The sequence below is a fragment of the Bombus fervidus genome, chromosome 2, assembly GCF_041682495.2.
Source record: "Bombus fervidus isolate BK054 chromosome 2, iyBomFerv1, whole genome shotgun sequence".
In the NCBI taxonomy this organism is placed as follows: domain Eukaryota; kingdom Metazoa; phylum Arthropoda; class Insecta; order Hymenoptera; family Apidae; genus Bombus; species Bombus fervidus.
The window spans coordinates 19,652,799-19,668,512 of NC_091518.1; the positions used below are offsets into that span (position 1 = coordinate 19,652,799).

The 15,714-nt window shown below is 28.1% G+C and overlaps 4 protein-coding genes across 6 annotated transcripts; 3 read left to right on the forward strand and 1 right to left on the reverse strand.

Annotated features, from left to right (window-relative positions):
* The first annotated feature begins 190 nt into the window (after positions 1-190).
* Positions 191-2,589, forward strand: LOC139997810 (uncharacterized). Its single transcript, XM_072021770.1, has 7 exons — positions 191-364; positions 451-576; positions 653-750; positions 873-1,044; positions 1,127-1,380; positions 1,458-1,998; positions 2,084-2,589. The coding sequence occupies exons 1-7, from the start codon at positions 301-303 to the stop codon at positions 2,524-2,526; spliced, it is 1,698 nt and encodes a 565-aa protein (XP_071877871.1). The 5' UTR covers positions 191-300; the 3' UTR covers positions 2,527-2,589.
* A 516-nt stretch (positions 2,590-3,105) lies between these two features.
* On the forward strand, positions 3,106-9,328 carry LOC139997812 (uncharacterized). Of its 2 annotated transcripts, none has more exons than XM_072021773.1 (7): positions 3,106-3,209; positions 3,328-4,028; positions 5,061-5,107; positions 7,095-7,737; positions 8,000-8,169; positions 8,287-8,845; positions 8,997-9,328. In XM_072021773.1, the coding sequence occupies exons 2-7, from the start codon at positions 3,989-3,991 to the stop codon at positions 9,107-9,109; spliced, it is 1,572 nt and encodes a 523-aa protein (XP_071877874.1). In that variant the 5' UTR covers positions 3,106-3,209; positions 3,328-3,988; the 3' UTR covers positions 9,110-9,328. The 2 variants fall into 2 exon arrangements, with proteins under 2 accessions (XP_071877874.1, XP_071877875.1); XM_072021774.1 differs by having other exon boundaries at positions 7,197-7,737.
* Positions 9,329-10,108: 780 nt separating this feature from the next.
* LOC139997814 (intraflagellar transport protein 22 homolog) lies at positions 10,109-12,960 on the forward strand. 2 transcript variants are annotated; one of them, XM_072021776.1, is made up of 4 exons: positions 10,109-11,960; positions 12,156-12,325; positions 12,398-12,597; positions 12,674-12,960. In XM_072021776.1, exons 1-4 carry the CDS (start codon positions 11,853-11,855, stop codon positions 12,841-12,843), a joined length of 648 nt encoding a protein of 215 aa, XP_071877877.1. In that variant the 5' UTR covers positions 10,109-11,852; the 3' UTR covers positions 12,844-12,960. The 2 variants fall into 2 exon arrangements, with proteins under 2 accessions (XP_071877877.1, XP_071877878.1); XM_072021777.1 differs by having other exon boundaries at positions 12,407-12,597.
* A 152-nt stretch (positions 12,961-13,112) lies between these two features.
* Positions 13,113-15,648, reverse strand: Ppat-dpck (Bifunctional Phosphopantetheine adenylyltransferase - Dephospho-CoA kinase). Its single transcript, XM_072021771.1, has 5 exons — positions 14,730-15,648; positions 14,229-14,572; positions 13,918-14,172; positions 13,649-13,831; positions 13,113-13,547 (listed from the first exon to the last, which is right to left on the reverse strand). Exons 1-5 carry the CDS (start codon positions 15,322-15,324, stop codon positions 13,344-13,346), a joined length of 1,581 nt encoding a protein of 526 aa, XP_071877872.1. The 5' UTR covers positions 15,325-15,648; the 3' UTR covers positions 13,113-13,343.
* Between the last annotated feature and the right edge of the window lie 66 nt (positions 15,649-15,714).

Consider the following 15,714-nt stretch of genomic DNA (forward strand, 5'->3'; position numbering starts at 1 on the left):
TATGTAAATTAGAAAATGATTATAATTATCACTGATAGATAATTTGACAATTAATCAATATTTACATAGATAAACTCTCTCTGTTCATTGCTTCGGCTACGCTAGTTTACAATTTGAATTTGGCGCCAGATAATTCATGCATTATTCAGTAGAGGGTGTACAGTGTTCAGTCTACAATGTACTTAGTATTAATGGTGAATTTATAGTTACGACAAATGTAAATAATGATTTATTTAATATAAAAATTGTGAAAATACAATATAAATTTACGTCATAAGTAGTTTTTTTAAGTGAGAAAACATGGGTCGCCGTTCAATAAATACCACAAAAAGTGGGAAATATATGAATCCTACTGATCAAGCACGTTAGTAGATAACATAACCAAGCAATTTACTTAAAAGCCATAAATTTACTAATTATTATAACTTATTACTTACAAATTTGTTACAGGTAAAGAAGCACGTAAAAAAGAATTAAAGAAAAATAAAAAACAAAGACAGTTAGTACGTGCTGCTGTTTTAAAGGGCAAAGATCCTGCTCAGATTATTGAAGAAATGGAAAAAATAGATCAAATGGGTCAGTAAAATATTTGATAGTTTATGAATCGTTAACATTATTAATTTTATAACACGTACGTGCATATAATTTTTAGAATATAATGTCATGCAGCCACCGCCACTTAATGAGAAAGTATTGAAAGATAAACGAAAGAAATTAAAGGAGACCTTAGATCGTGTCTTAAAAATGTATGTAAGTACTTTCTATGTAATGGTTATAAATTTTCTTCAAAAATTATTGGTAAGATTAAATCAACAGTGATAGTTAACATATTGTAAAATATTACATATATATTTATTTTTGTTTCTTTATAGGCAAAGGATGATCAGGAAAAATGGGCAGAGTTAAAAGAACAATTGATACAATATGAACGTAGAAGAATAGATCTTGTTTCTTATTTTGAAGCTGTAAGACATGCACAACAAGTACAAGTTGATGAAATTCCATTACCATCAGCTGGTAATGACATATCTCGAATGTACTCAGGTATTTACTTATTATGGTATTTATTATTATGGTATTATTTACAATTTCATTCACTTCATGTACATATCTTATATCTGTTTAGGTTCTTTAACTTCACAAATACCTTTACCAGATATGCCACAACCACCAGCACATATGTATCCCCCTCATCCACATTACATACCACAGCATCATCCCCTTATGAACATACCAATACCACCAAGTATTTTAAAGAAAACAAGTGCATATGCAACATCCCCTTCTATACCTACACTAGCACCTAATAAAGAACCACCCGGTGTCCCACCTTTTCCACCTCCTGATCTATCAAGTGATGATGAAGATATGTCTGAGAAGGTTAGTGTTTAAATTTGTTCAAAATACATTATTACTTTAGAAATGTGAATATTATATAATTATGAAATTATGTATAGACTAAAGAACCAGTACCAAAATCAAGAACAATTCGATTTGCGGATGATAAAGAAGATAATAAACAAGAATCAGATGGTAAAGATAAGGACGGCGACAAAGAGAAGGAAAAAGAAAGAGACATAGCTAAAGTAAAACCAACTACTCTACAACAGAAAATGTTAGCTATGGCAGGGCAAGATATTGATCAGTTTATGCGTGAAATGGAAGTTGTCCATAAAAAGCGGGAAACTGAACGAGCTCAAGATTTAAATGCTCGATTGTCACTACTGGAAGCAGAAAATGAATCTAATTCAAAGTCTAATAATAAATCTGGTAATAATAAAACAGAAGAAGAAGATCTAGAGCCTCCAGGAGCATCAGACCACTCATCAAACCATAATCAACATACATCACATTCTCATTCTCAACATACACAACCACACACAATGCCCCCTATGGGATTGCCGCCTCCTCCTTTAATGTATAGACCTCCACCACCACCATTACACTTAAGGATGCCGCCGCCCCCACCGCCCCGTATTGGACTTCGATTACCTCCTGGTAAGGATAATACGCACTATTTAATGATTTGACAATATAAAGATAATGAATAAATTGATAATCATTACTTTGTTTGTGATTATAGGCCCACCACCAGGAATGCCAAGGATGTTGAGACCTGGTCCACCAAGTATGCCAAGAATGCCTCCTCCACAAATGCAAATGCCAAATCTATCAAATATGACAAATATAGGAAATCCTCAAATGCAGACACAATCTGCAACAGGATCACAACCTAAAACACCTAATGTACTTTCTGCTGCACCACAATTAATTAATCGAAAAGATAAAGATGGTAAAAGCACTACAACTATCGAAGCAAAACCACAAATTAGGAATTTAGCAGCTGATGTTACAAGATTTTTACCTACCTCTCTTCGTGTGAAAAGGGATGATAAAAAGAAACCAAGTACTTTGTCAAGACTTTCAGAAAGGATACCAGAAACACAACCAATACGAACTACTCAACCTAAAACAAAAGATGATGCATATATGCAGTTTATGCAAGAAATGGAAGGATTACTTTAAATTTGTAATACTGTGTATAATAAAACTTTACTTGGATAGCAAAAAATTAAATCTTGAAGAATACATTGCAATTATTATTACTATAATTAAAATACTAATGATATATACATATTTTTTAATTTTTAATTCTTAAAATTTATGAATTTCAAGTGCTTTTTTTTTATATGTAAATTTATATGAATTGAATTTGTTCACAAGCGTAGCTAAAAGATTTTGACCAAAAAGATGTTTTATTGAATATTGTACTTTCTAGTAATTAAGTTTAACAACTAATAATTAAAAATTGTTCAAATTTTGCATTCAATATTATAGTATCAACATGAACTTGTACTTTTTCTACTTAAATTTATAAAAAATTGTTTTTTACGCAATACATAATGAAAATTTGTTCTATTATTTAATTTTAACGAATTAACAGAAAAGACAATGATGTTGTAAAAATTTGTTTTCATTAAAGTTATGACATCGCAGACTATTATTAAGACATGCGCTTAATGATCAATATGACAGACTTGCCCTTGCTATTTCCGACAATAGTAAACCTCATTTCCTAGTTTCTAGTTAAGCATTATCATATAAACAAATCTCGTTAAGGAAAACTGTCCGAAAATTGAGTCGTGTTTAATCATGAAAAACCAACATGGACTATCAACAAAGTCTGCGTTCTTGCGAGACAAACAGAGGTAAGTAGAGCGTCTCTGTGTTTGTCTTAGCATTCATAACATGTCACGCATGCGTAAATCAAGAATTTTCTTACTTTCCATGTTGATTTTTCATAATTAATCACGACTCAATTTTCAGGCGGTTTTCCCTAGGCTTCAGTATGTGTGAATATCGAGACCTGTTTATATGATCACGGTTATCGTGACCAGGTCGAGGGAATAAAGGGAAAGTAATATAATTACTGAACTAATGATTTGATGAATCGTACTATTAACAAATGTAGGTGGAGGGACAAATAACGGCGGTTTTTTGTTTTACATTGTTATGATTAGGTTAGGCAACGTATTTTTTTAAATAATTTCATTGAAAAAATGTAACTTATATTAAGTAAATTATTATTTACTTTCTTAAAATAAAATACTATGAAAATCTTTTTGCTAAAAAAATATTTGACTGTAATTAATTTACATCACATAGAACGTAACTCATGTCACATAATATAAATGACATAGTATAGAGTGGCAGTGGAGTTAATGTGACACCATGTATTATTCCCTCATGAGGGAATTCGCCTGGCAACTGGCAACAGTGGTTACGGCAACCCTGTTTCCTACTTCTCTGTAACGAGATAGGAAGTCGTTCCTTAGTTTTGTGAATACGTTGTAAAAGTATTTAAATATTATTAGTGTTTCATAAAAATTAATTCTACCCTACGTTCCAGAGTTAAATGTATTGTAAAAAAGTATTTTTATGTCCTGAAACTAATTATATTTGAAGTGATTTAACTTGAACTCAAAACATGTATCCAAGAAATAGACAAAGCCAAGGCTATCCCAATAGTAAGTAGCTTTAAATAATTTTACAGTAAATTTGTAATTGTTTGCCTTGATATTTTAATGTAATGGTATATTTTTTGTTCATTATTTACAATAGTTGAAGGTATGTAAATGGCTGTAGTAGAAGAAAATCAATACCTATATACCGGTTTATAAAGAATGGCGTCCTACAATGAATATTTTGACATAATTTTACGTTATACTTCCTCAATGATGCTAAAAATGATGTTCTAAAATAATTTTTATAATTTATTTTGATTTTTCTAAATATGCTTATATATAAAATGAACTTTTTCGTTTAACATGTTAATTTGAACTTGAATAATGTAAAAATTGTATACATAGTTAGTCACAAAATTATTGGCACATACAGAAAGTTAACAGAAATACGAAAAATAAAAAGATGATAAAAGTATTCTCAGCACTTTTTATTTAAAAAATATAGTTTTCTTGTTCTTTAACTAAGAAATCTATGGAAAAAAACAATAAAATTATCATTTGTGGTTATGAAAAAATAATGTGAAACAATTCCAAGAATTAATTAGAATCACAAAATTAGCAACACATGTTGTTAAACTTAATAGTTTTTTATAATAATAATTAGAATTTTTATTTTATGAGATATCCTTTTTGTTTTATCACCTCTCCAAATTGGATGTTAATTGATTGTTGTAATGTCTTATATTGAGTTTATAAAGCAGTATTTGGGTACTTTAATTGTTTTTCATAGAATGTTACATGTGTGTCATTAATTTTATAACCTGAATAAGTGCGAATCAAGAACTATACTAATAATTTCATTGTTCTTTATATAATATTCATAATTCAAAGACTAAATATTACATTTTTTAAATAAAGAGTGCTGAACATCCTTTTATTATCACTTCATTTTTCATATTTCTCTTAACCTCCTGTATGTGTGAATAATTTTGAGACTCACTGTATTTATTATAAAGCTGTGAATGTGTTTCTCTTGATTTTATTATCATTGATTTCAATAAAAAATACCAATAATTTCATTAATTATGTTTCCAGTGAGAAACCAAAGTAATCCAAATGTACCATATCAAGGTCAAAGCACTGTAAGTTGCTATTTTAAGAATAATTTTACTGCATAACTTTAACTTAAAAAGTATAAGAGAAGCATATGTATATATATTTTTTGAAAACAATAATTTGCCAAGTAAATGATTCATATAATTACATGTAGTATAGAAACATATATAGTATGTAATATGTAAATAAATTAATAACACATTATTTTCATTATATCAATCGATAAAATCTGTTTAAGTAATTTAGAAATTTATATATCAAAAGAAGCAAAACACACACAATCAATATTTGTTATCTAAGTATTCCAAATCTTAAAATTGTTTAATTTTTCAATAATTATATTTAATTTATTTATTGATTTAAATTATTTATATGTACTAAAGATGTTAAAAATATAATATATTTAATTTTATACATAATACAATGAAAAAAATATGATGTAAAGTACTAATATCTTAAGTAATTTAAATTAGTATTATTTAAAAATGCATTTTTTGTTTTTACAAAATATAAAATACACATTTGCATTTCTTAAACTTATACATATGTATATACACGAAAAATATTTCCAGTATAAAAATAATATGGAAGTATTTTTTATACTAATCTAGTACAAATATTAAACTACATTAGAGTTTTATGTTGTATATATCAATACAATACATTAGATATACAATACAATGATATTCACTAATATCATTTGATATATGTATACCAGAAATTTATGACAAAATGATTCATAAATGCAAGAATAAGTATTTGTATAATGTTATTGATCATTCTTTTGATACTTAAAATAAATACATTTAGCACTTTTTAATATACTCAATATCTGATACTTTAGTTCCATCATACTTTGAATAGAGTTATGAAATCTAAATAATAATACAAGTAACAATAAAATAAAAACAAAAGCGAAATTGGTTAATTCAAATGAATCATCCCGTTTTTGTCCAAAAAATATATTAACATGTAAAATTTAAATTCTTTTTTAAATTGAATATTTTTAAATTAGTTTGTTTCTAATCTACTTTTTTAGAAATATTAATAAGATTATTATCTTTCATAACAAATAACAGCATTTATAAAGCATATTATTTTTTTATTTTATGTCATATTAATTAAGAATATAAAGAAAGAAATTATGTATGTGTGTGAGAGAGAGAGAGAGAGGGAGAGAGAATGAAATATTTTGAATTCATCATAATTAGAATGTGTAATTATTGTTTTCAATATTTCCATTTGTTGTTTTCAATATTTCATCCATTTGCATGTACTAATTAGTGGTCCCTACTTTCCCCTCCCCTGCAATGCAGGAACTAGTAGCTATACAACAATACCGAGGAGGTCTATTCAGCCAGGGGCTAGTTCGTCAGTTACCCCCATAGCGTAGCTTGCCATAGGCCATATTTTTAATAACATACTGAACTGATGTTTACATAACATTTTAGGCTAAACTGTTTGTCACTATTAGTAATTATGCTTTAGGTACAAACTAAAAATAAACTTGTCTTGGTACTACATATGTAGGTTTCTCTGAAATATTATGATTTAATAGTTACAAAATATAAAAATGGCGCATGTAAGTTTTTTGTTCTTTTAAATCTCCATTATTTATTAAATTTTATTTCACAATTAGCTTAAGTGTTTGTTTTCATAAACATGAGCAAATTTTATACACAACATGTTACAAAATTATATTTATTATTGATATAAGGCATATAGTAATGAAACTTTTACTTAGGTTTAAAAATCTTTATTCTTCTTCTTACCTTCCTTTTACTCTCCTTTTTCCTATTTTATATTTTATTGACTTGTTGTTTGACTTATATTTTATGTAAACTCAATTCAGTTATACATAAGGAAATATAGGCCATAGAAATAATTTGGCTGGTATGAGTTATGGGAGTAGCATTAGACTGCTTTCAAGTGCATATGCGATGCTAGACCTTGGTGGGATAGCACAACCGTACAGGTTCCTTGTGTAGCGGCGACCCACCCTATGTTTTGCAGTACAATCAGCAAGCCAGTTTTCAAGCAACACAACCTCCTCCAAATCAACAAAGTAATTACAAACAAGGAAGTTTACAAAATGCACAACCATTTAAACCACAGCAGCAGCAACAGCAACAACAACCACAAATGCAACAGGTAGCAGCAAGGAATTTGCAACATAGCAAATCTCAGCAACCACAAATGCAACAAGTAGCAGCAAAGAATCTACAACAAGGGAAACCGCAACAACAGCAACAATTGCCACAGCAAATTAAACAACCACAACAATCCATTACCAATTCTCCTCAAAGCCAAGCTCAACCACAGCCTCAATCACAGTCCCAACAACAATCTCAACCACAGTCTCAATCACAATCACAATCACAATCACAATTTCAATCTCAAATACAACGGTTAAAACCAATTTTAAAACTACCTCCCCATAATCAGCAACAAAGTGCAATTGCTATACAAAATAATCCTGTTTCATCTTCTCAACCATTAGTTCCTACTCCAACATCTCCCTTAACAACTAACTCTAATCCTACACCTCCAACAAGTAATAGCACATCTGAAGCAAAGAATGAAAATCAAGTGCCTGAAGATACAGATACTAAAATAGAAGAACAACTTCCAAGATGGAGGCGTAAAGCACCTGGATGTAAGTATTTAAAATAATCATTAAGAAGCAGTTTTTAGTTCTGCTTTTTCTAAGTTTATTTAAAAGATAACGTAATGATGATAATCCACTGCGCAAATTTGAAGATTGAAACTATTGCTATGTGCTCTAATAGATTACTATTGAGCTATTGCATATTTGTAATCATTGTGAATATTGATATACTGATATATATATATATATATGGAAAAAATTAATAAAATATACTTTTGTTTAATAAATTACATAAAGTTTATACCTTTAGTTAGAGTAAATAAAAGACTGAAACGACTTCGCTTGAATCAACGTCTACGAAAGACATTGCAACCCAAGAATGCAATTATGGTACTAAATGAAATGAAACCTGGAGTCCAGTTCACATTTCCTGAAACTCAAGGACCTATGCCAAACTCCCTGTATCTCGTTCATGCAGAGGTATTTAGAATAATTTAGTGTGTACACACACACGCGCGCGCACTCGCGCACACATTTATGTGTGTTCATACATTATAAATACTAAAATCCTAAAATAATTGTTTTTATTAAAAATAGCTTGATGGTAAAACTTATGTTGGACAAGGATTATCCAAACCACTTGCTCGTCAAAATGCTGCTGAAAATGCATTGAAAGCATTATTACTTGAAAAAATGACGGCAGCATCTATGAAAGCACGTATTGATGCTGAATCAGATGGACAATCAGTTCAATCTGTGGATTCATCTACTATATTAAAAGAGGAAAATAATGAAGAAGGTGTAACGCCAATGGATACTAATGTTGATGAAAGTGATGAAATTCCATGGAGCTCTTTAGCTAGTTTTGCATTGTATAAACTTTTCCTTGAATGGCATAATCAAGGAACATCAGTTCCAGTTCCAAGACCAGGATTACCGTCACCTGTTAAAGGAATTAAAAGAGAGATTTCTCATGTTCAGAAAACTCCAGTTCAGAAAGAACTTCCACCTAATGCAACAAACATACATCCTGTAATGTTATTAAATCAAATGAGACCAGGTTTAACATATGTAGAACTTAATCGCGTTGGTAATCCACCAAATACAATGTTTACTCTTGCTGTTGATATTGATGGTATTGAGTATTCAGGAACAGGTAATGTGATTTCTATTTTAGTTTAAGCATTTATATCTTTATTTTATACATCAATATAAAAAATGTGTTGTATATTATAGCAAATTGCAAATTAATGATTTTATTTTATATGTTTCTTTTATGTTGGATTAAAAATAAATGTATGTTACAGCAAAGAACAAAAAGGATGCCAAGAAAATAGCAGCAAAATCTGCACTTCTTGCTTTGTATGGTTTAAATTATCCAGATGAAGCTTCATCAGTAATGGACCAACCAATAGCTTAAATCATCATACAGACATCATTAATTTTTGTAATATATTATAAAATAATACTATTATTCATTTTACTTTAACTGCTTTAATTCATATATTGAGTGAATTGTAGCATATTACAGAAGACATTCGAAAAATTTGAGAATTGCAACGAGGAAAAAGATTTAAATATATAAAAATGTAGAATTCATTTATACATTATTTTTAGTATATCTTATTTTTCAGTCCAACGGCCTTGAAAACGACCTTGGTTGTTTGACTTACAGAACTAAAATTCAACTGAACTAACTAACTACGTCTAAAACTATTTTCTATTGTCTTGCTCCATTGCACTTTTTTACTCTTATTTGTCTTCTTTTGAACTTCTATTGGGTTAAAATCTCAAATCTTGCCTTTTTTCAACCCCCTGGGCTCCCCCGCCGAGCATATGTACTCTGTGTTTCTCATCATATCAAAACCTATGTATTCTATTCTTCCAAATTTCCATATCTCATCCTAAGTATCAATCTTATTGGCTTCCTTTCATCCCTTTATTAACTAAGTGCTTTGGTATCCCATCTGTTTTCAAATCTTTATATCTACAGTCAAACTTAGAATTTATTATCCTAATAAATTTAAGAATAATTCTTCTTGAAGTTATACATTCTCATACATTTTCTAAGAATGCATTTTTTCTCGTTTGTACTTAAATACTCCAATCTTTCCTGACTATATTCAAATCTTCTTAATTATCTCTCTTTACTTATTTGACATTCGGACGTTTTTGTTTCTTTCTTTTTCTCTTTTAATACTTCCTTAGTTAAGGTTCTTCTCGTTACCTCTTCTGCCTTTATTTCATATTTGATGGTTTTAAAGTCCAAACATACTTTCATCTTCTAATTTTTGATCCCTTCTAATGTTATGTAATCCGCCCGTCTAATCCCAAAGTTCATTTTAAATATTAGTTGTATTCTTCTTAATTCATCTCTTTCCTTCTATTTTAATTATAAGTATATTACTTCTCTAAATTATAAGTATATATTGAAAGCATAAAAAAAATATAGATAAAATTACAAACATTAAAGATGACTAAAGATAAATAACACGACTTGAACGTGAAGTTAAAAATTCACAATGCATTTTAGTATTTTTTTACAATGTGATATCGTTCGATTATAATTTTATTTAGTCGTAACTTTTTAATTAATTTTAACAGTACTAAATTGGTGTATTTTATTATATACTGTGCTTTATAAAAGCATAAAAAGTGGCGCAATTAATTGGGAACAATTCCAAGTAAACAATAACTGATAATAAAAAAAAGAAAACGCGTTGCAGAAGTCAAAAAGGGAGATTCCATTTGGTCACGCAGCGATGTATTTTACAGAGGGGAGATCTCCTTATTCGGTTGGCTAATTGTTAAGTTACCCTTCTTTATCAATTCTGTCAGCTCTTTTATATTTTTCTCATTTTTATTAAAAATATCTCCAATATTTGAAAACTATTACTCCTTCAACTGTTTTCCATTTCATTGGCATAATCCAATGACCAAAATTGTTTTTTCTTATTACGAGTTACAGGTCTTCTTACTTGCCCCTTCTTCGATTCTTCTTTTATAACCGAGATGAAAATCACAAATAACATCTTGTTCAAGAGACAGTACCCCTAACGCTCCCTTTTTGCGACCACTTTTCACTTTGGCTGTATTTCTTATTTTCGCATATATTTCTTTTATTCTTCTTACCAAATCTTTCTTAATTCTTTTCCTCTCATAATTATCTATAATTGTTCCCTAAACACGTTATTAAATGCAGCTTTTAAATGGATAAATATAGCAAAAGCTCCTTCCTTTTTTAGCTAATTTCTTTTGTCACGTGATTCGTACGTTTTTCCTCCCGTAGTCGGCTTGCGCGTCGCCTCTGATAGAAGGCCTTGAAATACAATCCATTTCTCCAGTCTCTTCATTTACAATAACGAATTCATTTATACACATCCCGTTATGTATATGTAGTATTTAAATATCAAAATACTACATATCAGAGATTACAAAAATCAGAGATTTGTGGAAATATTCTTTCTTATACACTTTGCATTATGATATAAATAGCAAATAGCATATATTAGAATTATCAATAAATTTCTTTATCATGTAATTTGATCAAATTACATTAATATCTTATTTTGCTTCAACTTTCACATTTTTGTATTTCATAACCATGTGATTTTTTATTAATAGTTCATGTGTAATCAAATTTTACTTAAAAATTTTACTGATAATAGTCATGATAATAATGTAAAAGTATTTGTAAATATATAATTAACAAGAAAGTGTAATTCAAATTGCATTTTTCCAGAAAATCTGTTTTCCTTAAGAAAATTGTACTTTAACCGTTTTAGCGCCACGCAGCGCGATCGCGCTGTTTGCGTACTGTGGTGAATTGTGTCGCGATGTTTGGTCACGATCGTCAATTTGAAGCGCTATCGCGCTGCATGGCACAATAAGACACAGATTCTTAAAAACCCCTGGCACTAAAACGGTTAATATGTAATATATCCTTATTTTGTATCTAATGTTTCTTATTTTATTATATTCAAATGATGTTTATATATCATAATAAATTGACATGTATAAATAAATTTTATGTTTGCCAATATTTATCATGCATTAAAATACAAATTCTCTTCTATTTTCAACGAAATATAAATTTTTAATTTAAATATATTATTATTAGAAAGCTGATTAAACTATAAAGTACGTAAATATAAGTAGTTGTTATGGCGACAATTTTCCAAACACTTAGGTTCAAGTACAGTATCTACATAAAATTAAAGTACACATACAATATGCAACCACTAAAAATAATTGTTACAGGACCTATTAGGGTAATATTTCAGTTGTATAATCTTTATGTAATTACTGTTTTATTATGCAAGAATTTATTGCATTGTTTGTTTCACCTACTATATATAAAAGTAGTATTAAATAGAACTTGTAATCAATATGTATATCTATAATGTATACAAAAATACAAATTGAGTTAATTCTAAAATTTCAATTATTTAAAAAATACTTTTTAGAGTGGTAAAACAACAATATCTAATTTTCTTGCTGATGCTACAGAAATACCCTATGATTATCATCCAACTAAAGGTGTTCGAATATTAGAATTCGAAGTACAAAATATAAATGTGAATAATAAGCATATTACAAAAGATATTGAATTATGGGACTGTAGTGGAGATCATAAGTATATATAAACAGTACTTTATTTATTAAAAAAATAATGTAATATATGTAATGTGCTGTAAAAATATTTCAGATTTGAAAGTTGTTGGCCAGCTATAAGAAAAGATGTGCATGGTGTTATACTTGTATATAATGAAAAATCGAATGAATGTTTGAAAGAAATTCAACAATTATATGATTATTTTATTGATCAAACAAAATTAGATCCAGATAGATGTGCAATTTTCTGTTATGACCCAGAAAAAAAAAATCCTGAAATATCAAAAATTATTTGTGAGTACCTATGACCTATAATATTAATAATCGTAATATTAAAAAAAAATTATATATTTTTATTTTATATAAACAGCTTCAACATTTATGAAAGTATCCCATGTTAAATGTAATACAGAAAGTGGTGGAAGTAAGTTAAAAGCAGATTTTGCATCATTCATAAGTACAATACTTAATAAAATGCATCATTATACAAATCAAGAAGATAAAAATATTTTAAATGAAAACATATTGTTTGCAAAATAATATTATTCAATATTATATAGCATAATAAATTTTTATCATCTGTTTTTAGGAATTATATTCAACAATTTATTTTTGACGTGAACATTTTATTGTAAGAAAATCAATTATTATCTTTTTTATAAAATATTTATGTACCTTCACATTCCTTGCATTATAATTATAGCATACTTACACGTAAATATTATATATTGTATATAAAAGTTTAGATCTATTATATAACATTATTTTGTTTGCGCAATATGTACACATTGTAATAATATAATTAAATATACTTCCCCTCCCCAAATTTTTATTTCTTAAAACTAATCTTATTCTCTCATACAAATAATTTTTATGATTAAAGACATATTAATCATTTCAATTAATATGGGAAAAATTACGTTTCAAATTTACCTAAATATAATTTAGAATTAGCACAACTTATTAAAAATTATATTTTATACAAACAAATAATAAGGATTTTAATAGATATTTATGATTTTATACTAACATAATTTCTGTTAACTTTTTGCTTGATTGGTTAAAAATGTCATTGACTCGTTCCATGCCCTCTGCACTTGTTCTTCGGTAATGTTATGACTCCATAAACTACATATCACAACATTTGCTTCTTTGATTTGTTCTACATTACTTGGTTGAGCTTGAATTCTTACTTTTGCATCAGCTTCGGTTAATCCGTTTCTTTCTACTATTCGTCGTATAGCCTATGAATAAAAGAACAAAGAAGTTCTAAATTTGACTAACAAAAAGTACTCTAACATGAAATATTAATCTATAAAATTTAATCTATAAATTAAAAGTTCACCTCTTCTTGTGGAATAATGCATGTCCAGATTTCATGACATTCATGTTGCCATTTAGCTTGAATTAAAACAGCAGCTTCCATTACAATTACATCAAATCCTTTTGTGTTGAAATCATATATTTGTTTCTTTGCTTCTTCTAAAATTATGGGCCAAACAATCTTATTTAGCTTGCTTAATTGTGTCTATAAATAGATTTATATCTTAAAATATAAGCCCAAAAATATCAATATTAGGTACTAGTAATAATATGAAATAAATAAAAGTTTACTTGATCATTAAATACTATATTTCCGAGTGCTCTTCTGTCAATAGATCCATCAGGTTTCAAAATAGTGGAACCAAAATTTTCAATTATCGTATCAAAACACTTTTTACCAGGTAAATATAAATCATGTGCTATTTTATCACAATTGACAAGTGCGGCACCCAATTTTTGTAGTTTCTCAGCTACAGATGACTTTCCACTTGCTATACCACCAGTCAAACCAATGATATAAGGTTTTAAAGGTTTATTCCCTATTTGCTAAAAAGTTAATATGATTAAAAACTTTGTATAATACAATTTAGTATAATACATACAGGAGCTTTAAGTTTTGTTCCCAATAATCGTATTCTTTGATTACTAGAACTGACTTTACTTTCTTCATGTTCTTTATGATTCTCATCATTTATTAATTTCACAACATGAATATCTAATTTGTTTAAATTATTTTTCTCACGTATTTCATTCACTTTATCTCCACCACGTTTTGTTTCTTCGCTAACTACTATCATCTCAAATGTTGAATCATATTTAGTTGGTCCGTACATATCATTTATGGCCATAACTTCATACGTTATAGTTGGATCTATGTCTTCTAGAAAGTCTTTGAGATTTAAAATTCTTATAGAGCAAGGTTCTATCAGTTCCCATAATAATTTTGCTGAAAATTTAATTCAGTAGATTAGTTAAAATATTAAGGATTATGCAAGATTTAATTTATAAAAAAACTTTTCATTTATGAAATTCTGTAATAATTTATTAATCAGTAATATATGAATTACATTTCTTACAATTTATATTTATCTGTATACTCTTACCAGACAACATATTTGTATCAGTTACACCAACTGTAAGTTTCTCTGTACAACGCAATGCAGCTTCACTTAAAAATATTTTATGTCCATTATGTATTCGATCAAATGTACCACCAAGTACTACATTCTTGTAAGTTTTTTCTTCATTAACACAAGATGTTATACTATCTAACTTTCCTGAATTTAGATCATCAGTAAAATTAATAAAACTACAACCCATGGAAGTGTTTGCTAAATAATCTTGAATGAATGTGTCAGCTTCTCTTTTACTACAAGCTTTATCAAAAATAACTATTTCCACAGGTTTCTTGGTATTTATTACTGATATATTAGGATTTTTCATACTTGTAAGTAACACTCGAACATCAAGTGGAGAAAATATAGTAGATGTATTAATATAAATATCAGTAACGATTTGAGTGTAACGACTTATTCCCCACTGAGGATTTGTAATCATTTGATTACCAGAAAGAAATATATTCTTTTCTGGAAAATATTGGATATATAAAGTTTTTAATACGTGTTTTTTTATCATCGGTAATAATTTCATCACTTTTGTAGGATTTGTTAAAACTAATAAACCGGTATTTGCCATCATGTAACAGAATTTCTAAAACTTTAACCTTATCTTTTGATGATAGTTCAAATGTAACATATATTGTTGTGCTATGCTCATGCGTGTTTTATTATATTAAACTTTTGCACATGATTACTTGTAACATATGAAAAAATTCTCTTATCATCAAGAATATAACTGTGTTAGGATATTCATTATCTTCACATAGTTGCCATGCATATACACGTAATAGTATATAAAGTATTAGTATATACACGTAATTACAAATGCTCAAACCTATTACTATCAGTTTTTTTAATTTTGTCATTCAATTTTTAATTTATTATTGGTTTTGTTACAAATAATAATAGTACATATTTATAATTTTTGAAAGTAATAAGAATTTCTAGTGAAAAACATTAAGTAATTAAT